This window comes from Lepisma saccharinum, chromosome 13, assembly GCF_977018435.1.
Source record: "Lepisma saccharinum chromosome 13, izLepSacc3.1, whole genome shotgun sequence".
NCBI classification, from domain to species: domain Eukaryota; kingdom Metazoa; phylum Arthropoda; class Insecta; order Zygentoma; family Lepismatidae; genus Lepisma; species Lepisma saccharinum.
In genome coordinates, this window is record NC_139241.1 from 81,586,048 (window position 1) to 81,613,551 (window position 27,504).

The window sequence follows — 27,504 nt, forward strand, 5'->3', positions numbered from 1 at the left end:
TTTCATCTGATTAATAAATATTTATTCTTACATGGTAATACAGTAGATAGTATGTCTACTAACAATGAAACAAAATTTATTACTAATGACATAAACTTTCAAATTAAGTTTCAGGGACTATGCATGAATATTGTTACAAAATGTGGAAATTCGTATGCGAATCCATAATAAGATTTCTCAAACGGTAAAACTCGTGAGCCAGTTCTTGAAGGAAGACACCCTGACATAAACCGCCGGAGCAATGGGAGATCCACAGATACTGGTTCCGTAAGTGATGACTCCAGCCAGCGCACCGTCGCAAATCAGTGGACCTCCAGAATCCCCCTGGAAGAGAAGAAATTATTAAAAACAAGCATAAAATAAATAATATACGAGGGTAAGTAAAAAATTATCCGAACTATCACCGTACAATTCTTTAGGTTGGCCACACTGGCTTCAGCGCCCGCGTGCTAAAAGGTGGTACTCTTGTGGTTACGCTTCCAATGGGTCATTCTAATTGGCAGGGTGAATATTGAACACTGCTCTAACGACATATACTCAAATTACTGGTTGTTGTTGCCCCAGCACCACATTTCAACCTGTTGGTGAAAATTTGAACTACTTGTTTATCAGAATTCGCTTCCCCATGGCCTCCAGCGCAATCCGTTGCTTCAAACGGTCTCCAAAGGCTCTGAGCAGTGGCGTAGCGCAGTTCTCTTGGCCCCCCCTGCAAGTAAAATATTTGGGGCCCCATTAGTGACCAAAAAAAATATGATACCAGAGTGGAACGGACATACTCGCACAAAAGTTAGCTTGTCCACAAAATTTCAATAGCTATGTAAGAAAATGAAGTTACAAAATTACACAAAATTACACGAAATAAGGGCCACCTTTAACTCATACGGTGCACCCTGTGTGGCAGAGTAGGGGATGGTCCTTAGGGCAAAGGGGTAATGAGTTTATGGGCCCCTTTGAAGTAAAAAGTAACAGGTGTGGATAATGTGGGAAATTCCTTTCTGCTCATATTTTAATATGAAAAGGCTTGCCCCCCCCCCACCCCCTTGAAAATATTTAGTGTGAAGTTACATTTTAAATATCACGTATAAAACTAATATTAGCGGTAAAAGGTCATGAATTACCAAGTTTGATGTTTATTGTGTAGTAATAAGATATCGACTGGTAGAGCAACTGAATCTCTCTACTGGATTCATAACTGTAGACAATTGACACACTACACTACGTTTACGACAAACCGCTTAGCTATAAAGGTATGAGATTAGGGATATTTTCCTATCGATTACTATCTGCGAAGCAAGAAGTTAATTTTACATTTCGGAGGGGATCCACGTGACAAGTTACCCGGGCCCCTCTAGCTGAGACAATACGCCACTGCTTATTATCGCAGACATCGTCATATGATGTTACTGGGAACCAAATTTCTGTTTCCTTTCGTATATCGATTTTTTATAAGCGACACTATCTGTGGAGTTTCTGCGATTATATAATATTTCAGGGGCACATTGTGGGGCCCATACACCTCGCCCCCCCGTATTGCGGTGGTTGCGGGGGCGGCCGCTACGCCACTAGGGGATATTTAATTTTAAGCGCTACATTTGCAATTGGCGGTGAAACGGACTTTGAATACAGAATGTTCCGCTTACAGGGACCGAGAAATAATTGATAATTTGAAGTGTAAATAATCGTTTGTTAGCACACTTTTTTACATACCTTGATGTAGAAACGCTCCGAGTGTACGAAAATGTTCATTTCAACTCGATGTGTGCGACTTGAGTTGTCCTGCAGACATCTAAACGACATTGAAGCTCCCACCAAGTGTGGTTTGCCTGTTGCTCTACTGAATAGTGCCAGGCTTGTTCCCGCATTGCGCAAGCACGTGCATTCACTATTGATATATAAACTCGGAGAGTGTCTGTATCTTGTCAAATTAAAATCATAGCAATATCTTCCTCTGTTTTGAAACGGTGAGCATTTGTTTCTCGAACCCTCTACGCGGAACGCGCTGTATTGTCCTGTTCTCTTTTACGAAGCCCATTCGTGATGTTAACGTCATTTGTCTAAGCATGCTCAATAAGTTATAGCTTGTCTTCATCTGGGTGTCTTCGCATTACTCCAACATTACCTGACAGTGGGACTTGCTGTCCGTTGCTGTCTCTGTGCACACGTGCTTCGATGTCACTCGAATGTGTCTGTCCACCTCACCCCAAGCGTTCTTGCAGTCGAGCATATCCATGACACGGACATCTGTGAACTGCAAGATGTCCGGGAAATCCCCGTGGTTGTCGTGGGTGTTCCTCACCACTCCCCAACCAAGAATGAAGCACAGGGTCGCTAAACGAAATAACAAAAATGGCAAAATATGCGTGAACAATATAACTTCTTAGGTAAAATGAATTTGGGAAAGGTTGTGGCGAGATAATAAATCTATATCGTCGTGCGAGAACCCGAGTGACTCAAATGTGTCAAATTCACACGAGAGAGGAAATAATTTATTCTTAGCAATAATGAATGCTGACTTTTGAAAAGAGTCAGTCAATTGAAGATACGTGACTCCATCTTACTGAGTTACTGCTAAGGATTAGGAATGGAGATATCTGATTCCAAGTAGAGCTCTACAGAGGAGTTTTCTTAAAGAAAATTGAAAAGCGCAATTTTGGAGGTTAAGTTCCTCTGCTTCTCATACGACGATGTATAAACATATGTTTAAAAAAAACGTGTAAATTCCGATATTTTTACAAAGTTTTATATTAAAATTAATTAACATTATGTAGAAAAATAAATGTTTTAACTGACATTCATAAAATTATTATCCAGAACACCGACGTGGGGTTATTTAATTATTATAAACATCCAATTTATTAATACATATGAACAGTGGCGTGCCCAGGATTTTCGAGAGGAGGGGGCTTGGTATACATCTTTTAGTAGTCAGCCCTCATGTTGCCACCTTTTCCTGCATATGATGTTCTTTTTTTTTAGTAATATTGGGCCAAAGGGGGTTATAACCCCCGCCAAGCCCCCCTTGGGCACGCCACTGCATATGAACTTATTTGAAAAAAAAAATGTTGTGTACTAAGATCTTATACTTCCGTTAATACACAACTGGTAAATATGATATAAATAGTCAAGATCTCGCCCAGGGTGGGGCAACAGGGTCTCTTACCCTAGCCCCCGCACGTCAGAATAAATCTCACACGGAAAAATGTCGGAAAAGGTATCCATAGAATTTAGATGGGCATTGACCTATTTCGGGAACTTATACAGGGTTATTCATAAGTACGTGAAACATTTAAAACAGTTATAACAATAAAACTGCGCAACGGATTGTTAGAACTGTAACTTCAATAGAAAGAGAAACAATGTAAGTATTTTATGCAAGCAATGCGCGGTGTGGTGTTGCCGTGTTTTGCTGCTAGGAGGCCATAGTAGCAATATGTCGTTCACCAAATTTGCCAAGAATGTTAATAGGGCGCATAGGAAGAGAGGAATGGATTGGTCTCGTCGGTCCCCCGATTTAACCCCTTGTGACTTATTCTCACTGCCCAGTAATATCCAGGATCTCAGGGACCGATTAACCGATGCCGTGGCTCTCATCACGTCTGTAATGAGATGGATTATTGCATACCTAGGTAGACATTTGCAGCATCACTAAAGGTGGACACACAGAGTATTTCTGACCTTTCTGATATTGGAAACAAATCTTGGAGAGTGTACCTTTATTACGAAAATATATTTTTTTTCAGTAGTTCATGTCTTATGATTTTTTTCAAGTGTTTCACGGACTTATGAATAACTCTGTACAATTGATATTTTAATGGGAATCTGTCGCACTCTGATGAAACATTCATTCTTGGATACAGGCCTTTGACTTTGCGCTGTGCTGATTTTCTTCCGTTGGCTGTGCAGAAAATTTAGGATACCTTTTTAGTTCACTTCACAGAGATGTAGAAAATTCGAAACTGTACAAATATCTCTCTTTCTAGAAACAAATGCAACAATATCGTTGCCGGCCATACCCGGAAAACCTATCCTAAGCATTTCTCAACTCCCGACAGCAGGAGACGCCAACGAGAACGTCGAGGATCAGATCGGGTTGCGAGAGGGCGACAGTGCCGGACGGGGATAATCGTGTACAGGGCCGCCCAGAAGCCGAAGGGCCCAAGCCGGGGCCTGTCCAGCTCCAGAGGCCTCAGGCCAGCCAGCGGGACCAGCGCCCAGGCGATCCGGAGATAAGTATCTGCCCCTTTATGGTGCTAAACCTTGTCCCCTAACTTCTCTATTGGAGTGCTTGCCAAATAAAACTCAATCACTTAACTATTCCATTTGTGTTACATTAATTACCTACTCTACCTCTGCCTTGTCACCCGTTGGTCAGCTGGTCCTACCCTCGGCTACAGAGGGTGAAATCCGGTACGGCTAAGGTTTTAACGCCCCCAATTGTGTCTCCAGGGACCAGCCCTGGGACAGACCCTTAGCTCGTAACGATATATTACTTTAAATTATACCTGAAATTAATTCTAGAGAATCTATTTACTTCGAGCAGTGCCGGATCTACAAGCCGCAAAACCCCGCAATGTGGAAGTGGGGGGAGGGGGTGGGGGCGGAGACAAGTAAGCCTTTCGGGGTCCCTCAGCCACTGACGTAAAAGGGGTTCGTACATGCGTATATAAAAAATGAACGTAGTTACTCAGGGGTACAGAAACCTTCGAGCTTCTCTTGGTATTTTTGTTGATTTGGATCTCTTGTGTAATTTTTCCCTACGATTTCTTACAATCATTTGAAAGCTAGGTATAAATCCCCATACAATATTACTATTTCTTCCAGCAATGGATCATGCCTTCCAAGGTACAAACAATATATTGTTTTTTTTTAGGTTGCAAAATTAAGAAATTATCTTTGAGAACAACATTTCATAACTTTTCCTATTAAATATTGCATGTGCTCATAAAATAATGTTTTCTTTGTATAGTTTAAAATGTACAAATTCTGGGTTTTCATTATTTCTACCGCATGCTGATCAGAAACATTTGCAATTTTATTGCTAATATTCGTAATTTCGATCAATACATTGGTTTAAAAATAACACTCACCTTCTCTAGGTCCACTGGTTGAAATAGGTATTGGGCGAACGAATCTGTTGAATTCCAATGGAGAGGTCAGTTTGATCAAAGAAAGATCATTGCCTCTTTTCCAACTGAAACAGAAGTGGTGCAATAATAATTTCTCATACGTTTGTGACATATGATTGAATCTTGCACATGCGTGTTCTACATATACACTAGTGTCCAAAATTAAAACAACAAACAGAAATCCTTTCCTCGTATAATTTTTTTTGATAAATTTGTCAAGTTTAACGTGTTGATATCGCGATTTTTTTGTTGATAAATCCTGGCACATTAAGGTTAGTTTATTTTCTATCTTAAACCAGTTGTATATGACGTCATAAATATTACTATCACCTGATCGTATTATGTGGTCGAATGGACATACGGAAAAGAATTTCCGTTTGTTGCTTTAATTTTGGACATCATTATACTTAGGCGGATAGGCATATATGAGAGATCGAACACTGGAAATCGTCATTCAACCTTGTGCCATCGGGGAGGCCCCACTGGAAATATAATATGCAGATTTTTCTATATATTAAATGTAGCTTTATGTAACATTTACATCAGGAAAATTAAAATGTTTTTGTTTAGGTCAATTTGTGGTAAAATAAACAAATCGGGATTGGACCTTCAAAGAGGGAACTGATCCATTATACCTCCGCCAGGGAATGGACCCTTTCCTTATAATATGATGACATTAGATATTTGTGAAACAGAAGTCGTTCTACGCTTTATTTATATTAACAACGATTACTGAAAGAAACACATACACGCTTTTCTGAATTACCCTGTATATTTTTAGTTAACATGAAACTGAAAATAAACTGTACTTACCTGCAGTAATCCTCGTGTACATAATATTCTCGCACCTGCCTTCTCTGTTCGGTACCATCTATCCTCCTTATATTATATTCCCCTGCCACGACCTATGAAATGCATTTAGATTTTTAATGGAGTGTGGTAATAATTAAAATTAGTTTTAACCTAAAATAAATTATTTTCTTAACTATCATGTGAATTCATGGCATTTAATTATTTCAGATGTTCAAACTCGATCCGATGGGGAATGGATAATTCAACAGAACAGGACCCCTAGAAAAGACTGTTGGGTGACGTGATATCTGCACTCACATCAATAGAACCCAGAACGTGAATCTATAAGTCTAGAGTCAGATATGTACACTTGCGTGCAAATAAATAGACCCACATTACACTTTTGACATAAAATGTTATTAAAGTTATTAACATCATACATATTTATTACTGAACTTTATTTACATATAAGTAGGATTAGACGCTTCCATTTGGATAAACATTTTATGTGACTCCAAACAGTTGGAAGAAAAAATAAGACCAAGTAAACATATTATGTCAAAAGTGTGAGGTGGGTCTATTTCTTTGCACGCAAGTGTATGGAGACTTTGTGGAAAGACTGTACTGCCAGTTAGGTGGTAAAGTGAGGGAAATTATAAAATGACTGTGAAAGTACAAATTATTTTTACCGTGGCGGAGGTTATCACAACGATGACGGCAGGGGTCATCGTCACTCATCCTCGTCGTCGCGATTAGCCAAAAGAGGCGAAGCGAATTGAAAAAATCAAACAAACGATTAAGAAACAGATAGACATGAACCTTTTTATAATCCTCAGAAAGCATCACATTAGTAAAATTATAAGTAAGAAAGAAATGCTTTCCCCATAAGTCTATTTGCATTAAGGTTCAATGGGGTAAGTATTTCCTCCATTACTGTTCACACATATATATATATATATGTAATACATTATGGATGTATGCAGTTTGATATGGTGTAATTATATAAGTAGTGGCGGCGAGGGGGGCAGTTGCCCCCCACCTTTTGCCACTTTTGCTCTCGCACTGTGCTAAACTTTATCTTTGCCCCCCAATAATTTTGGGACCTTTGCCCCCCCCCCCGGTTTTGGAACCCAATCGCCGCTACTGTATATAAGTCATTGGGATTAACACAAATGTAAACCTACATGATTCTAAACTTTGCAAAAATGACCCTGTTATATTGAAACTTGCATTGTAGAGCACTGGTTAATTGCAGAGAAATGCAATCTAGTTTTCGAAGGTTGTAATGTTCGATAATATTACCCCAATTTTGAGGAAGTTTTTAGTGTATCATTACCTTTTTAACGTGTTGTGTATGTCCGTATAGGCCCTTGTACTTTCAACCTTTCTCAAGGGCAATTTTACACCCACTTTTCAAGATAAGAGGATTTTCCACGTACACTTTGAAAGGTACAAAATGACCATTTATTTGTTAACGCACCCACAATTTTAATTAATTAATTCATTCATTACCTCATATGTTCCTAGGACAGTGTTTTCTGTACAATGTGCAGCTGTTAAAATCCAAATAGATGTTATGATGGAGCCACCACACAATACCTCTCCTACTTTTGCATGTTCAGAGACGTTCGTCACGACCAGGGCAGCAACGTATGGGAATTTGCCTAAGAAGGAAAAGACATCTTGTTAACGCATTGTACTACAAATCTCGAACAAAACCGAACATAATAAAGCACGACCCGTTAATGAAATTGATAAAATAATAATTGCATATCTCTAAATACTTTTCAAGCAATTAGTGGAACATTTCGAAAAATAAATGTTCAATATTCTCACGAGAAACTGACATTCAATTTAATTATGTTAAAACTCTTGAGACAAGTAATCGTAACCAATATGTAGAGTTCTACAATAAATGGAATAAATGAATAATATGTATCTTCAATAATGGTATCGTTGACATATATTCGTCCCAGTCTTGAGAAGAAACTTTGTGAAATATTGAACGAGTGGTGTGTACACACATCAACATTACTTTGAAATGGGAATAAAAACCATTGTAGGGCCTCCCCTATGGCGTAATGGTAGTCACCTTGTAATCAATAGGTCCAGGTTCGATACCCGGTGGAGCTACATGGCACAATGGTTCGGATGCCACTTTAAACTGTAGGTCCAGTCCCGATTAGCCTTTCTTTGCATAAAGTGGACTTAAAACAACTATTCAAACCACAAAGAATTCTCCCGTTATTATTGTGACGCTAGTAACATTTTTTCAGAATATTTTCATGGATGAATGTATTAGAAGTTATATATATATATAAATATATATATGCCGGACCCTGTGGCCGAGTGGTTAGCACATCGCGCTGCGACGCCAAGGGTCCCGGGTTCGAATCCCGCTCGGGCTTGGTTGTTTGTTAATGTTCATTCATCAATTTCATCACTCATCCCCATCTTCGCAAAATAGCCAAGAGGCACACACCACGAAGTAAAATAAACTAAATCAATCAATCAATTATATATATATTGTAAAATCATTAACTTAACCTACCTGGATATGCACTGGTTCCGTTGAAAATGCGATTATGTTTCTTTCGTTTTATCTCGTTTTCTGCAATGAATAAAATGTATACTTAGAACAACTGTACACGTAAAGATAATGTCATTGTAAATCATTTCAGCAATACGTTGTTTCAGTAGGCCCTGTTCCTATTAGCCTATCTGTGCATAAAGTGGACTTAAAACACCAAATCAATCAATCAATCAACCAATGTTTCCAAAATTGTAATCACATTCAATTCCCCGCAGAGTAGGTCATCCACACTATTATTGTTGTTGTTGTTGTAGGAATTAGTGATTTGCTCGTTTTAGGATTTGAATCTAGGCTAAATTAGATGATATTTGGCAGAGTGTGGACACATCTCTCTCTTAGGTACTAGATTTCGTCTATATAAACGTATGATATGTAAATCACGTAGTTAGTGGACCACAAGAATGATTAACAACATAACTAGATTTATTATTGGGTTGCATATTGAGCATAATTGTACCAATTAAGTGATATACTGTACCTGCTCTTGAATCGTAGTCATTTTCATCAGATTCTGTAAATATAAAATTATATTATCTGAATTACACATTTAATATAATGTACAATGTGGATTAAAATTTCAAGATAAAAATTCTATTGTGATAAAAAAGGAAATAATTCTAATACGAAGAAATAAAAATAAAATAGCAAAAAAAATAGTATTAATGATGAATATATATATATATATATATATATATATATATATATTAATAATATTTAAATTATAGTAATTCAGGTTTTTCTTATTCTTTATGTTAATTATTGACATATTTTCAAATATACACATACCAAGGAAGGATTTTCTATGTAAGTGATTGAACGTTTGATCCACTTGCATTCAAACTCAATGAACTATGGCTGAATTAAGTAAAACTACATTTACACTCTTTACTATAGAACCTCATTCGCTAGAGGTTAGCGTAAGAGTCTGAGATAAAATGAGTTACAAGTTCGAAATTTGATAGACATGCTTGTTAATATGCATCCAAACATTCATCATGAGTAAATTAAAGAATTAGTTAACCATCAACATACTTGAAACAGAAATTAGCATGCTTCTCTCTGGCTACCAAACTGGCTAAGGTAATTATTACATGCTCATTTGAAGAAAAAAAACAATGATTAAGTCAAGAAGATTTCGATGTGCAGCACACATGAAAGAGAATACAAATCTTCTAGTTGGAAGATCTGGTGGCAAGGGATATGTAGGAAGGTCAAGATAAATGTGGAATGACAACATTCTGACGCCATATTGGTGTTTGCTAAGGATGGTCTAAAACTGATTGACCTTGACCAGGATAGGGTCAAGGGGAAGTCGTATGTACTTTCGGGTTTAGGAATGACAGAGTTAGTTATCATAAAAATTGAGACATTCCATTATGCAAGTGATTAAATTCAAACCTGACAAATTTCAGGCTTAAGGATGTGACGACCTCATCGCTCAGTGACTTGTTCACTGCAGTTTGTCAACCAACAGAGTGAAATGGTCAACATTTTGCTCTCTTGGGATTTACAGAGCTGTCCTGTCATGGCTATACGAGTGTCCCCCACTATCGGCAGGAGTGGGGTATGGATGGTGGACTACAATGTGATCCTCCCAGCTAGATCCGAGGGATCCGCTGACCACCGACAGGTGCAGTCCTCCATTCATATTGGAGGTTAGGCGTAGAGCTGACAACTCTGCACTGTAAAAAGACATGTCAAGAAACAGCAATATGAGGCCATGGATGTTCCAAAGGTAAAATATTCCGGAGGTAAAATAGTCTCCCATTCGGATCTCCGGGCGGGGACTACTTTGGGAGGTCCCTGGACTAAGGATAAGATCTACATTAGGAATAAGGATATTAAATTAGGCACCTGGAATGTTCTGAGCCTTTACCGGTCTGGGGCATTTCAGTGTACAGTTAATGAGATAGTTTAGTATAAATTAGATGTAGTAGCTGTCCAGGAAGTTAGGTGGCCAGGAGAAGGGAATTGTAAAACTAAAAATTATACTTTTTTCAATGGTGGTACTGAAAATCGTAATTTTGGAACAGGCTTTTTCATAAATAATAGAATTATCTCTGCTCTTAAAACAGTAGAATTTATTAATGATAGGATATCATATGCAGTTTTACAGGGTAGGTGGTGTAAAATTATTTTAATAAACATTCATGCACCAACGGAAGATAAAGATGATAATACTAAAGATGATTTTTATGCAGAGTTAGAACAGGTCTTTGATAAATTTTCTCAGTATGATATGAAAATTCTGTTAGGTGACTGTAATGCACAGATTGGCAAAGAAGAGACATTTAAACCCACGATTGGTAAAGAACGTCTTCATGAATTAAGTAATGACAATGGTATAAGATTGATTACTTTTGCAACCTCAAAGAATTTAATTGTGAAAAGTACCACTTTTAAACATAAAGATATCCATAAATATACCTGGTCTTCTCCAGATGGTAAAACTCATAATCAGATAGATCATATCCTCATTGATAAGAGAAGGCATACGTTCGTATACATAGACCAGTGCCAGTGACCATTATTTAGTAATTGCTAAATTAAGAGAAATACTTGCAGTGATAAATCATAAGCAACAAAATCTAAAAGTTATAAAATTTAATACAGGAAAATTTGCTGATGAAAAAATTAAGAAATAGATTTGATGTTTTGCAGGATTTAAATGATGATGAAAATATAAATGAAACAGACGTAAATAAGAATTGGGAAAACATACGTAATGCAATAGAATCAACAGCTAAAGAAAGTATAGGATACCATAAACCAAGAAAAAGTAAGCCATGGTTTGATAATGAATGTCATAATCTAATAGAAATAAGATATCAGGCTAGACTTAGGTGGTTAAATAACTGATGATACAAATCTAAGCAATTATAATAGAATAAAGCGAGAAGTTAACCGCATGTTTAGAAGTAAAAAAGAGATTACTTGAAAAGCAAAATTATCGAAATCGAAACAGCAAAAACAAAAATATCAGAGATTTATATAAAGGTGTAAATGAATTTAGAAAGGGGTGGCAACCTTAAGAAAACTTGATAAAAGATAAAGACGGTGATTTTCTAGCTGACCCAAGCGATAATCTAAATAGATGGAAGTACTACTTTACACAGGCCTGCGATGAAAAAAATACAAGGGAAGTGATAGGTGAACTTTATGTATTTTGTCGTGCTGAGTTCGAAGAAAATAAAGAAATATGTCTATCACGTCAAGTTTTCTTGAAAAATTTAATTGTAATTGGATTTGTATGAACATTTACCATAAATATGTTGTTTCGGCGTGGAATAGCTTTCGTCCCTGCCTGACCATTACAAACTATGTGAGAAAACTTTATATTGCGTATTTTGGCATGAAACTCGGAGACGAGGACAATTCGTGGGCTCCTCATAATGTGTGTGTGCAGTGTCTCAATGATCTACGCGTATGGCTGAACGGAAAGAAGACTGCTTTGCGCTTTGGAGTTCCTATGACATGGAGGGAGCCGAGAATCCACTGTGATGATTGTTACTTTTGTGCCTGCCATGTCCGTGGGTATAACCGAAAAAATCACAAGCTAATCTCTTATCCTGAGAACATTCTATCGGCCATAAGTCCCGTTCCTCATGGACCTTATGTGCCAGTGCCTCTGCCTCCAACTGAATTACCAGTCATCTCTTCAGAGTCTTCAGACTCGGAACATCCAGACGGTCAAGGCTCCGATACCGAATATAAGCCCTCTGGAGGCGATTCACCTCAGCCCTTCTCTCAGGTTGAACTTAATGATCTGATTAGAGATCTGGGCCTTTCGAAAGAGGCAGCTGAATTGTTGGGCTCCAGATTGAAAGAAAAACGTTTATTGGCCAAAGGAACCACTTTTTATTGGTACAGGAATCGAGAAAAGGACTTTGTTCAGTACTTTGAGAAAGCGGAGAACCTGGTCTATTGTTCTGACGTTCCCGGATTGATGAGCAAATTTAATATCACCTACGATAAAGATGAATGGAGGCTGTTTATAGATTCATCGACAAGGAGCCTGAAAGCTGTCCTTCTTCATCACGGAAGCCAGTATGCATCTGTACCAGTTGCACACTCGGTACATTTACAAGAACGCTATGAAAACCTGGCTCTCGTCCTCAACAAAATAAAATATGCCGACAACGGTTGGACCATTTGCGGTGATTTGAAAGTTATCTCCATCCTTCTTGGTCAACAAGGCGGATATACAAAGTTCCCATGTTTCATTTGTGAGTGAGACAGCCGTGCAAAGACTCAACATTGGGTCAAGAAAGAATGGGCTAAAAGACAAAATCTTGAACCAGGCACCAAGAATGTGATTCGGAACAGCTTAGTTGACCCAAAAAAGTATTGTTACCCCCGTTGCATATCAAATTAAGTGTAATGAAGCAATTTGTCAAGGCTATTCCAAAAGATGGCGATTGTTTCAAATACCTGTGCAAAAGGTTTCCAGGTTTATCTGCAACCAAGTTGACAGAGGGAATCTTTGTTGGTCCAGATATCCGCAAGCTCATGAAGGATAAAGACTTTGAGACTAGCATGACAACAACGGAGAAAGAAGCTTGGGTTGCCTTCAAAGATGTGCTCAGTAAATTTCTGGGGAATTACAAAGATCCTGACTATAAAGCACTTGTTATGAATATGTTGGACAAATTTCAAGCTTTGGGTTGCTCCATGAGTGTCAAACTACATTTCCTTCACTCACATGTGGACTATTTCCCCGAAACTTTAGGAGCAGTCAGCGAAGAAGAGGGTGAAAGGTTCCACCAAGATATTAAAGATATGGAGTGCAATGGGACAAGAACATGTTAGCCGACTACTCTTAGATGTTAACACGAGAGAGGCCTGAGATTGCACATAAAAGAAGAACGTCAAAAAGAAGTTTCAAAGGCAAAAGGGTACGTACTTAATATAAACTTTGTTTGTGTTTGGTTTTGTTGTTTGTTCAGTTTACAATTTGTGTCAAACGTTCATGTACACATACATTGCTCCTCGTGGTCAATCGTCTATTTTATGTACGTTACCTTAATAAACACAAATGAACATAATACGTTGGTGCTTTTTTCTAGAAACTTCACCATAATGGGATGTTGAAAGTGTAAACGCAAGGGAACTTTGTGTTTTTATCTCGACCAGAGGTGTCTCGTGCGATCTGGCAACAGTGGTTTTCTTCCATTTAAACCTATACAAAATAAATTCAATTGCTAATAAATCAATTTGCATCACCAAGCATCGATTTTACATAGATTTAAATGGATGAAAACCACTCTTGCCAGATAGTGCATGCAAAATTGTTAGAGAAAATTCCATTTTACATAGGATTTTAGCAAACATATCGATATCGATTTTACAAGAAATCCTGACGTGATGGAAAAACATGGAGGTCATTTTCGTAATCAGCACACCTAATAACATAAAACTCAGCGTTCACGTCTCTTGTATTTTTCAACAACTTCAATTTCGCAGGCCTGTGTTACCTTTTAAATGTTCATGTAGGAGATAAATCAGAAGTAAATGAAGTGCACACAGCAGAACCTTTAGTTCCAGAACCTAACTTGACTGAAGTTAAAGATGCTATTAAAAGGCTAAGAATAACAAAGCACCTGGCATTGATTTAATACCAGCTGAGTTAATTAAATATGGCGGAAATTCGTTAATATGTCAAATTCATAAATTAATTTGTTTAATATGGAATAAAGAAGAAATGCCTCAACAGTGGAAAGAATCCATAATTGTAAGGTGATAAAATGAACTGCAATAATTACCGTGGAATTTCTCTACTCTCAACAACATATAAAATATTATCTAACATTCTTTTAACAAGATTAACCCCATATGCTAATGAAATTATAGGTGATTATCAATGTGGATTTAAACATAACAGATCAACTACAGATCAAATTTTTCACATCAGACAGACACTTTAAAAAAAGAATATAATCAAAATGTCCATCAGCTATTCATTGATTTCAAAAAAGCATATGATTCGGTCAAAAGAGATAAATTATATAATATATTAGTCGAGTTTCGAATACTTAAGAAGCTTGTTAATATGATAAAAATATGCACCAGTGAAACAGAAAGTAAAATTCGTGTGGGTCTTAATGTCTGACAAATTTACAATTCATGATGGGTTAAAACAAGGAGATGAATTATCTCCATTGATCTTTAATTTTGCCTTAGAATATGCTGTTAGGAAGGTAAAAGAAATTAACGAAGGACTAAAATTAAATGGTGTGACTCAGTTGTTAGCATATGCAGATGATGTAGGCTTATTAGGGGATGATATAAATACAATTAAGAATAATGCTAAAATATTTTTCAAAACTGCTAAAGAGATAGGTTTGGAAGTTAACAAAGAGAAAAATAAATATATGCTTACAGGCCGAAACCAAGTATTAGGTAATAATCAAAATCTAATTATTGATAACAACTCGTTTGAACCAGTTTCCAAATTCAAATACTTAGGAGTAATATTAACAAATGAAAATGATATTAAAGAGGAAATAAAAAGTAGGCCTAATTCAGGAAATGCATGTTACTTCTCTCTTCATAAACTTTTGTCTTCTCGTTTTATGACGACGGGAAGTAATAAGAATCAGCTTCCTTGACTTACTATTTATTCAATACGAACACGTAATTGCAGGTATTACACACCGTACAAACGTCAAGCCACTGCTCGATACCCAGTCCGACGTCAAGCGATCTGCCGTTTCAACTGCTAGCACCGCCCCCTTTCCACCTCGCTCGAGCCGCGAGGCATGAGGAGCTCTGAGGTAGTCTTACACGTCACAGCGACTTTCCTACCTCAATACACTCGAGTACAAAATTAATCAAATGATACAACTGTCATAACTCCCCTCTCTTGGGAGAAAAATTTCCTTCAAGTGAAATTTTTACAAAATAAAATACCCATTTATAATTTACACAGTGTTATCTACACTCATACTTTGTGTAGTTACAGTTAAGCTGGTATACATCATGATCAAATACACTGGGTATAATCAATACAACAACATTTATGTTAAAGAAAATATAAAAATAGCAAATAAATATAAATAATTTTAAACAAAATCTAAACCTTTCTTTGATCTACCCAAAACAAATGTTTGTACAATTTTGGATTTAGTTTTTCCAATTGGCTTAAATAACAACTTCTTTTTTCAATGGAACAATTCCAGATTTTTAGATTAACACTGTGATGGTTACCACTGATATTGCCAGTTTTCAAATCTATTACAATGTATACATTAGTTGCTTGTTTGTCAATTGCCATATACGGACCTTCATAGACCTCACAGTACTTTTTAGTGCGATTTTCTAGGAGGCTGCTAAGATAATGGGTTTTTACAAATACCAGGTCTTTTATTTTAACTTCAGGTCTATTTTCTTGTTGCAAGTTGTACCTGTCATTCCTTTTCTTCCTTGCTTGGAAACCCTTTACAAAAACCATGTATAGCTTATCTTTCCACAGATAAATTTCATTAGGCGGTAAATTAAAATGATTCAAAATACATGAGTTAAGATCTCTATTTAGTTGTAACTCGGAGGGAGCAAATCCTAGCTGTGTGTGTACACTATCATTTAATAAGCTTACAACTACATCTATATATTTCGGCCAATCTTTGTGGTTGTTTTTAGAAAACACACGCATGAGCCGGTTGAGTTCAGAATGAATTCTCTCAACTAAATTGGAACTAGGGTGATATATTGGGGTATACGCCAATTTTATACCTAAGCTTGTTAAAGTGTCCACATATTTGTTAGAATGAATCACCGTGGCGTTATCACTGACTAACCTGTGTGGAATGCCAAAATGCCTGACATATCCTTCTAGCAAGGCTTTTACAATACTGTTGGCCGTACCTGACCTCATTGGATAAGCGAACAGATATTTAGTGTTAGCATCTTGTAAGGTTAGAAGAAACCTTTCTCCTTGCGAGCCTTTAATTAATGGTCCTTGTATATCTAAAAACAAAATAGTTTCACCCTGGTTACAATGTTGTTGGAATATGCCTTTGGACGGATGTCTACTCGGCTTCGTTCTCATACATAATTCACAATCTTTGATATAACTCAGAATACCTTTTCTCATACCAGGCCAAAAGTACAGTTTCCTAACTCTTCTGAGTACTTTTTCACAACCAAAGTGGCCCATATTGTCATGATAATTCCTCAGTATTACAGAAACTAAAGATTGAGGTATACATATTTTCCAGATGTTCTCAAAGTGAAAATCTCTTATCATCAAAATTCCATTGCATACTTTATAAAACTTTTTCCAATTTCTACACCTTTGAGGTAAACTTACATTTACATTTTCACAATTGTTCAAATAATCAGTAATAGGTTGAAATAGCTTATCATTGTACTGTTCTTGGACTAACAACCCTACAGGTATATCTAATACTTCATTTTTAAACATTACATTATTGTTTATGTGCCTCAAGATCGGCTCTGATTCTGAAAATTGTCTGGACAATAAGTCCGCTAGACCATTGTCAGATCCTTTGCAGTATTCTACAATGAACTGGTATTTTTGAAGTTGAAGGGACCAACGCAATAAGCGAGGGTTCCAATTCTTCGAATGGTTCAGCCAAGTGAGACACTTATGATCACAAACTAAAGTAAATTCTTTACCCAAAAGATATTGATTAAATTTCTCAATACAAAATAAAATACTTAAACATTCTAGCTCGGTTATGGTGTATTGTTTCTCTTTCAGTGTACGACTTACATAACTTATTATTCTTTTCTCATCTTCAATTATTTGATACAAATATCCTCCAATGCCAAGTAAAGAAGCATCTCCTTGGACATAAAACCTTTGATTAAGATCAGGATGAAATAGTTTAGCATCATTAGACATTTCTTTCTTGAGCAAATCAAAACTCTCTTGTTCCTTCTTAGTCCATATCCATTTCTTACCTTTCCTTAACAATTCATATAAAGGTGCACGTATGGTAGCAAAGTTTGGAATGAATCTTCTCATCCAAGAGAAACAACCTATAATTTTTTGAAGTGTCTTTACATCCTTCGGAGTAGGAAGATTGAGAATAGCCTATACTCTCTCTGGATTTACTCTTATACCTGTTTTGTCAATAATGTGACCCAAGTACAATAACTTTTCTTTACAGAGGAATGTCTTCTTGAGACGTACAGTCATACCACTCTCTCTTAATTTAGAAAATACACTTCTTAAATGTTCTATGTGACTTTCTAAAGATTCACTTCTAATGCATAAATCATCAACATAAATGATAACATTCTCTGACAGAATGTCACCTAATACCTTGGTCATTGCCATCGTAAATGCTTGTACTCCATTACATGTACCAAATACTAAACGTTTGTATTGGTATTGCTACCTTCAAACAAAAATGCAGTATACTTTTTCGATGACTGACAACAAAATCTGGTGAAATCCAGAGGACATATCGACCAGTGATACATATGGTCTACCAACAAATCCTTGTAATGCCTCTTCAATATTAATTGGTCTAATTTGACTAACTTTTTGGTGTTGATTAATATTCCTGAAGTCAGTACATACCCTTACACTTCTATCAGACTTAGGAACTATTACTAGTGGATTTAAATAAGGTGAATCAGAAAGTTCTATAATGTCCCACTCAAGTAATTTTTGAATATGATCTCTAACATTTTGTCTGTAATGATAAGGTATTCGATATGGCTTAGAAACTAAAGGTTCTGTTGTATCTAATTCAATATGATGTTCATATTTAGTACATAAACCAGGTTTTTCATCAAACAGCATCCTAAATTCAAGTAACAAATCAAACAGTTGCTTCTTTTCATCTTCATCGAGTATTTCAGCTTGCATAGCTTTTAATTTAAGATCTTCTACACTAGCAACAGTTACTTCCTCTTTTGACTTTCGGTTACATTAAGACAACTACTCTCTGCCTCTTCACTCACATCAAAAGTTGGACAAGATATAGGTAATAATTTAACTAACCTTTCACCTTGTTTGGTGCGTAACAATAAAGAATTTTCCTTGAAGTTTACAAGAGCCTCTACATTATACAAAAAATCTAAACCTAAAAGAATATCTACTGTTAAATCTTTGACGACAACAAACTGAACAAAAAACATAATATCTTCAATTTCTATATCCACAGAAAATTTTCCAAGTACTTTCTGTTTTCTTTTTCCAGAATAGTCAACCAAAATAATGTCTTCTATTGGCTCTAATTTAGGTCTGGTGACTTCGCTAGTAATACTTTTCCATTTGTTCTCTGACATCAAACAAATGTCGCTACCACTATCTACTAAGCATTTACTCTCTATCCCATTAATATTTGCAAAGATAGAAGTTGTATTCTTGACTTTGTTCCTGAGGTTTACAGGTAACATTAAGTTATTAGAACTATATTTCGCTTCATCTTCTAACAAGTCTTCATAAAAATTAATATCTACCCTACATACATTTTTAAGGCATGATTCACAGTTTGATTTACTAGAATTTTCATTACAAAGTTTGTTTCTTAAATCTTCAGTATTAAGATTGGCTACTGACACAATATTCTCATCTTCGTCTATGCTATTCTGTGTCACAATAACAATAGACTCACTATCTAGTTTAAAGGTTGTTCAGGCACAAACCAGGGCGCATTCACCCTAAGTGAAGACCCACCATTACCATTTTCTATTTCTTCCCTAGTACTAGATCTAGGTTCACTTCTTTGAGGATTGTTTTGAACATCATCGTGTGACACAGTGTTTGTACTAGTATTTCTATACCTAGGCCTACTATTATCAGCATTTATACGATTTTGGTTACTATAATTGTATCTACCTTGAAAGTTACTATTTCTATAGTTATTACCAGAATATGGAAAACGGTTTACTCTCCAAGACCTTTGACCAGATCTACTATCATTACTACTATTATTATCAGTGGCATATCTCCTGAAATTACCAGAATTCCTTACATTAGTCTCATGGCTTGTATTAGAATTTTGCAAATTGCTTACTCTAGATTGATGATTTCTTTTAGTTTCATTAACAACTTGTACTTGTCTAATACCAACAGGCCTTCCATCTCTCCTACTTTCACCTTCAGCACTTGCATACAAAGCTTCATGACGCGCAACCAATTCCGCAGCGGTACCAAGACTAATATTAGGTTGATTTAAGATTGCTTCTCTAACTCTATTTGGTAACTGTTGGGCTACTAAAATAGTTTTTTGCTGTTCTGGCATGTCTGGCTGAATGGAATTTAGTAAATTAATCTGTGACCAGAAATAATTTAACAGAGTTTGTCTACTTTCTTTGCTGTATCTCTTGCACAAGACATTTGCAAGACATGTTGACTTCCACGATGCACTTTCAAAGGCATTAAGGAAAAGAACCTTAAAAGAACTATAATCTACAATGTGTAGTTTCTCCTGAGAGAACCAATTTTTAGCAACACCTTTCAAAAGCATTGGTACATACTTCATGTAATCTTTTTTGGGAACATTTAACATATCCAGGCGATCCTCAACCTCTTGAAGAAATTGTGACGCCAAATAATCCATCCTAGTTGCAGTAAATTTAGGTAACCTATCTAGATCAGAGTACTTAAGTGTACTAGGTACAAACGTCCTTCTGTAACTACTACTTTTGTGATCAGTTCCACTTTCCGAACTACTATCATGAAATTTATCTCTTGACATGCTTTTTGCAACTGTACCTCTCTTATAGCTACTTGCAGATTTACGTTTAAGCCCCCTTAACTGAACTTTAGTTTCAGAGCTAGAAGATTTTACATCTGAATCAGATTCTCCTTTACGTAATGGTCTTTGCTTTCTAAACGTAATATATTCAGTTTTTTCAATGGGTAAAGAAGCTTTCTTTGCTTCCCTTTGCTGTTCAGACAATCTAGAAACATCAGGACTAACTAAGCCTTGTACTCTAGTTTCTAATCCTAAAGAAGATTTTACCGGTTCAGCACTTACTCTTAAAATGGAAAAATAATTCGTTAAATCTCTAACTTGATACCGAATATTCTCCAACTTATCATCTAGAACCTCATATTTGTTTGTAATCTCTGTAAGTTGTTGTAAGCAACCCTTAACAGTAATGTCATTACTAGATATTTTCTGTTGAACGGTTTGAACGCTCAAGTTTAGATCTTGAATAGTTTGTCCAGACTTAACACTAATTTCGTTAAATTTACTATTCAACTCATCAATAGCAACTCCATGTCCACTAATGTTATTAAACAACTCCTTCATACTACTTTCATTTCCATGTACAAGGTTGACTAAACTTTCAAACTTCTTTTGATTCATTTCGAGTGTTTTCTTAATTTCTACGCATTCATTTTCTACCTGTTTTACATGAGAATCGAAAACCTCTCTCAATTTTTTATGTTGATTTACACACGTAACAGAAACCTCGTTTATCTTCTCTTCCAATTTCGTGCTCAAGTTGACCATTTGTTCCTTTAGTTCATGGGCGCATTCCTTTGTTTCGACCAAATTATCAGACACTTTCTTTTCGACTCGTGCTTCCAATAATTCGAAGTCTTGCCTTAAGATACCTATGCTGGTGCCTACATTACTTACACTGGCCTCAACACTATTAATATCCGCTTTGACGTTACTTTCAACACTGTTAACATCAGCTTTGACATTAGCTTCAACACTATTAATATCGGCCTTCACACTACTAACTTGTTCCGCGAGTCTAGCTTCAAATTGTTTAAAGAGAAACTCCAATTCCTTTTTTGTAGCCATTTTCAATTTCCGTTACTGCTAGCTAAGAATTTTAGTCGCAGTATTCAGTACAACTATTTTATAATTTCGGTGCTACAATCACAGCACGATAAAGTTTTTCGTCACTCTTCTTTTCCACATAGAAAAAGTTCAGTACTTACGTTCCAACATCACTGACGAAAAAGTTGAATTCTTCCATCTAACAGCTACAACCAGATTCTAACGACGTAGACGATCGAGTCCTCCTGTTCGTGCGCCATACTTATGACGACGGGAAGTAATAAGAATCAGTTTCCTTGACTTACTATTTATTCAATACGAACACGTAATTGCAGGTATTACACACCGTACAAACGTCAAGCCACTGCTCGATACCCAGTCCGACGTCAAGCGATCTGCCGTTTCAACTACTTGCACCGCCCCCTTTCCACCTCGCTCGAGCCGCGAGGCATGAGGAGCTCTGAGGTAGTCTACCACGTCACAGCGACGTTCCTACCTCAATACACTCGAGTACAAAATTAATCAAATGATACAACTGTCATAGTTTAATAACTAAGAAACTAAAAGTTAAAATATACAAAACAGTAATTTTGTCTGTAGTATTATATGGGTGTGAAACTTGGTCCCTTACATTGAAAGAGGAACATAAATTGAGAGTATTTGAAAATAAGATCCTTAGGAAAATATTTTGACCTAAAAGTGATGAGGAAACAGGTGAGTGGAGAAGGTTACATAATTTAGAACAACATAATTTGTATTCATGTCCAGATATTATTAGAATAATTAAATCAAGAAGACTTCTTGATTTAATTATTCTAATAATATCTGGACATGAATACAAACTACAAAAAGACTTAGGTGGGCAGGCCATGTGAAACGAATGGGAGAGGAAAGAGGAGTTTACAGGATTCTTGTTGAGAAACCTGATGGTAAGAGACCTGTAGGAAGGACAAGACGAAGATGGAGGAACAACGTTGAGATGGACCTAAAGGAAATCGGTAGGGATATAGATCTTGCTCAAGATAGGGACAGATGGAAGGCCTGTGTTGCTGCAGCCATGAACCTTCGGGTTTAAGAAGGCTAGAGAGTTAGTTAGTTAGTTAAGTGATTATATTCAAGTTGGTAAATCATTATTTCAGTACAATAAAATAAAATATTTTACTTAACCTTAAAAGACATAAGATTTCAGCCAATTTAGTGATAAGTAATAGAATATTATCACTTACAATAGAAATGTGAAATATATAAGTAACTGACGTTGAAAAGTAACTTGATGTATCATGTAAGATAAATTATCATAATTACCTGTTTCGTCTTCTTCATAGTAGTCTCTATAATCTGTTAGTGGAAAATGTTGAGTTATTATTACACAGCTATATTTATTTCTAAACAACCTAATACATATTTTAAAGTATAAGTATGTTTATGTACAATTAAGACAAATTTCATTGTAGTTTTAGAAATACCAATTCTTCATTTATGGTCGATGTCTTGCAGGTTAAAATCTTGTTGTCGGGAATATATCTTCGGCTGCTGTGGCAATCAAAACACAGACTACTTCCAAATATTTATAATTCTGCTCAACACCAGAAATATAAATATAGCATTCTGGCTACATCTATCAAATTAAGTTGTAAAATGTTGCATACATGACTATAGTGTTTGTCCTAATTTAAAACCGTCGTGTCCTGTTAGATTTTCTTGATTCTATATATTTTCCCAGAAGATATTTCTACAACGAAATGCATGTAAAATAGCGTATGTAATACGATGTACTTTTGTCTGTTCTAAGTGTTTAAGTCGTCTACTTATTGTAGGAATATGAGTTTAACATTATTATCAACAAGGGTATGCCATTTTTTTTAAATGTAACTGTGGTAGAAAAATAATAGTTCTGCAACTTCTCCAAAATTCACATTCAGAATTTCATGTCGTTAAGGAACATTTTCGATTAATGGTAAGCAAACAAGCAATTGAAACTGCATTTTTTCTTTATATGACAATTTCGTGACAATCAATTGTCTCAAATTCTATTCCACGTCATTTCTTAAAGAATGCAACAAGAATAAATCTGATTGACATACACAAGAATTTTATGTTTTGATAACGTCGAAAATTTAGAATAAAAAATTTCTAACGAATTTTACTAGGTAACGTATTCCTTGTTTCTTAAATATTTAAATATTAGAACAGAATAAGAACTAATTCATGTAGTCTCTGGCTTGTTCAATATTTTCTTAAGCAAAATTTCAATTTTACTGCACCTTATTCAAAATGTAGCGAAGTAGGGGAGAGTCGTCCAAAACGGACATGGTGGGTCAAATGGGGACGTTCTGTTTCTCATTGATTAATGATCCTACCTGGCTGGGGACCGAACACGATACTACAATTTCTGGTCGCCTATGCCAGTTGAATCGAGTCGTGAACGCAACAGCCATACCTTCATTTTCTCTACGAAGTTATCGACGACCCTCAGGACACCCCTCTAAATTCGCCCTTAATAACGTTCTACGGATTGAGTTACTATTTGTAGCTTAATTACCTTAGTTTGAGATTTTACTCCATTTTAGATTGGATGGAGCTGTCCTGTTAGCGGACAGTTCATGGAGCGGACACAATTTGGTTGACATGTTATCTAGTGAACTAATCAGTTAGAAAATCTAAACCTCCCGCCCCCACGCGCTGCTGGCAGGCAGCAACCAGTTCATGGAGCGGACACATGTTCATCGACCTCCCCCGCCCCGATGGAAATTGTGTTACTAAAGCGTGGATGGAATTGTATTTACGTCCACTTTGTGTCAAACAAAACTTGTACATATCCTTACAATGAAGTGCAAAAAGGTCTATACTTAATGCCAGCCTGGGACTGCGTGCCTTCTTCACATTCTGGCACCTCATTATTCTGAAGGTGAGCCTGTCGTAGTGCCTCGCACCAGCAATGCGACAGGGGGTCCAAAGACCCACGGATGCGATAGACCCGTACGTACGATAACCGTATTCAGCCTTCAAATTGAAGGCCTAGTCCCATCAGCAGCATTAATCTGCTTCGTCAAACACGTACATTTTGTGCTACGTCAAAAGTTCTTTACATGGTATCAATCCAGTTTCGGAAGGAGGACATCGTCTACAGAAATTTAGGCCTAGTTCCATCAGCAGTATTAACGAGTATCCGTTAAACATTGCACACGGTTTCCCTTTCCTGGTCTCTACGATCCCCATATTCTAAAATTTCGGAACTTACTTAACAGGAACGAACAGCTAGGTTAATCGCACAAGAATGAAATAAGCTCACAGGAGACAGGACAGGAAGTATGAAGCTTCCCGGTTGGCGGGGGAGGTCAATGAACACGTGTCCGCTCCATGAACTGGTTGCTACCTGCCAGCATCGCGTGTGGGCGGGAGGTTTAGATTTTCTAACTGATTAGTTCACTACATAACATGTCAATGAAGTTGTGTCCGCTCCATGCCCTGTTCGCTCCATCAACTGTCCGCTAACAGGAGGACACGGATTGGATTTCCTCATAACACTACCATTTTAGTTAACGCCTTATCAATACTACAAGTGTAATTAACGATCATACCTTCCTCTTTCGCTGGTCTTCTCTTTGCAGCTTCCGCCAATGAAAGCAGCAACAAGAAGTGACACGCAAGGACTGAGTATTTCATTGGAATTCTGAGACAAACCTCACTCTCACGCTAGGAAGGAAACGTAACCATCAACCAAAATGCGAGGGTGCAACAATAAAACGTTAAGGTGTGGTGATGAAGATGTTACGTGATTCCATGCACAGAATTCTATTTTAGCTGGGTTATAAACTGCATTTGCTAATAAGTAGACCTCGGATTTTTAGGTTCTAAAAAGTGTGCTTTCAGGTTCCTAAAATAGGCTCTAAAAGTCCCAAATAGTGTTGCCCACGGGACGAGACGGGACAGGCTTTTAAAAATTCGAGACGAGACGAGATTGATCATGTGTCCCTTTCACAAACGAATATTTTCGAGACGAGACAGCATTTCACAGCATTTCCACGAGACGAGACAGGCCAAAGTCTCGTCTCGTGGGCAACACTAGTCCCAAAATAGGTTCTAAAAATCCTAAAATAGGTTCTAAAATTCTTAAATTAGGCACGAAAAATCCTGAAGTAGGTTCCAAAAGAAACTTAAAAAATGCTTCAAAATTCCTGAAAAATACTGATTTGGTACATCTTCAAAAACAAAATTTCAACCGAACCGTAAGAAATTTTAATAGCTATATGTAACAACCAAATATTAATTTTCTAACCAAATTTTCATTTGCATACATCATTTTCAAAATTATCCACAAATTATTGTATTCCTATATTTGTGTTGTTAGCAAAATTTGCTTGTTGATCTGAAGAATGAATTAAGTATATATGAATTGCTGCACAATACAGGGTGGCTAGTCACTGGGAAATCCTTGAATTCCGGGAATTGTCCGCGAATTAGTAGCTCCGGGAATTCTGCATGAATTTTTCTGCATAGACGTGAAAAATTGAAACTTTTCTTAATCTAAATCTCATTGAATTTACAGATATTTATTGTATAAATGCCCTGACGCTTCTCACAGTTTAGCTTTTATTTTTATGGAAGAAGGAAAGGAAAAGAAAGCTGCGTGGAAAATAAAGGAAGGGAAAACGACAGAAAATGTGTTTCAAACACGTTAGTCGTTGATTTTGTTTTGTATCAAACCGAGCAAATACCTCTGCGTGACATAAAAATCCTGAAACACCTTCAAATATATATAAAAATCTAAACATCAAGGTTTGATTTAGGCGCATAAACCTAAAATAGGTTCTAACAAGCAAATTAGGTTATTTTAGGCGCTATAAAATTCATCAGTTGTTTCGTTTTTTAATGAAACGCTGACGTAACTTGTTATTTCTTATTTACCTGGAAAGGAAAAAATAGGTTAAAACCTAAAATCCGATGTCTACTAATAAGAATGACCGACAATGGTTCTCAACCTTTTTCAAACCGGGACCCACCTTGAAGGATATTACACTTCATGGGACACATAAGTAAGGTCGCCGGCAGAATTACTTGTAGGAATGTGCACCCAATTATATTCATATTCTTGCTAACATGGAGTATTTTATGAAGCCCTCTTTTACGCTTGCTTAAACAAATTACACGTACTTCATTCTAGAAAAGTAAATATGTAATTTAAAAGACTAATTTAGTCTAGTCTAACATCTAACTAAATACATATGCTGAAATTGGGAGATGCCGGTAAAAAGCAATGATAGAGCGCGAATAACAGAAATGTAGAGATTAAACTACTACAACAGGATGAATTTAAATTGTTAAAACAATATATCTTAGTAATTTAAATGTAATAGGTATCTAAGACACATTAAATAAATTTTCGAGCCCGACTTTGCGACGAACCAAAACGCCTCTTCGGGACCCTCGCTCCACAGGTTGAGAAGGAATCTAAGGATAAAAGTGAGCGATATTTATAGCGTCTCTCCCGTTAAAATATCTATTTTTTATTTCTTAAACAAAATTATATCGCAGTTTGTTTAGAAATAACTCTAACTTATCCTCAAATAATTTTGAACATTTTTCTAGAGAAAATTTTATTCACCACAAGCTCTATTGATTGTTCACTATTGTCCACCTCCGTGGTGAAGTGGTTAAATAAGCGTGCAATACGACGCCTTGGGTCCCGGATTCGAATCTCGACCGGAGGTGGATGTTCTTTGCGAGTATCGGTCACCAATTTCATTGTATCATCATTCTCATCGTCGCGATTAGCCAAAATTGGAAGAAAAGCGACGCAAAATATCAAGACTCAATAAAGTGTCCATTATTAGGTAATAGGTAATTGCATTGTAAAATGTCTGATACAGTATTTTATAAATATTATGGCCATTTAAAATAAAATAAATAAATAAATTAAAAATAGAAATTTTGAATATTTTCATTATTGATACGTGAATTACAATAGAATCTTTACAAGTCACGAAATGATTTATTATTAAAATTAACACACTGTGCAATTAAAAAGCGTATTATTTTTGGAAGCTACTGTACGGAATTATATTCTGTCTCTTTGAAACGATTGTGCCATTGAATATATATAATTTAATTGTTATGTAGTAAAGTATAAGTTTTCCTTAAAAGTTAAAATATTTACATAAAACTTCCTTGGACAGTAGTCGTACACTAAGCATCCGTGAAGTTGCAACAAAGCAGAAACACAACAATTATGCAGAGTGACCGTGACTTTTATATTGAACATTTAATTTGT

The 27,504-nt window shown here is 36.4% G+C and overlaps 1 protein-coding gene across 1 annotated transcript; it reads right to left on the reverse strand.

Moving 5' to 3' along the window:
* On the reverse strand, nucleotides 1–27,504 carry LOC145997078 (serine protease 1-like). The gene is made up of 10 exons (XM_083133696.1): nucleotides 27,391–27,504; nucleotides 24,815–24,929; nucleotides 22,539–22,571; nucleotides 8,990–9,022; nucleotides 8,470–8,529; nucleotides 7,431–7,582; nucleotides 5,940–6,031; nucleotides 5,088–5,191; nucleotides 2,120–2,328; nucleotides 1–324 (listed from the first exon to the last, which is right to left on the reverse strand). Exons 1-10 carry the CDS (start codon nucleotides 27,493–27,495, stop codon nucleotides 178–180), a joined length of 1,050 nt encoding a protein of 349 aa, XP_082989822.1. The 5' UTR covers nucleotides 27,496–27,504; the 3' UTR covers nucleotides 1–177.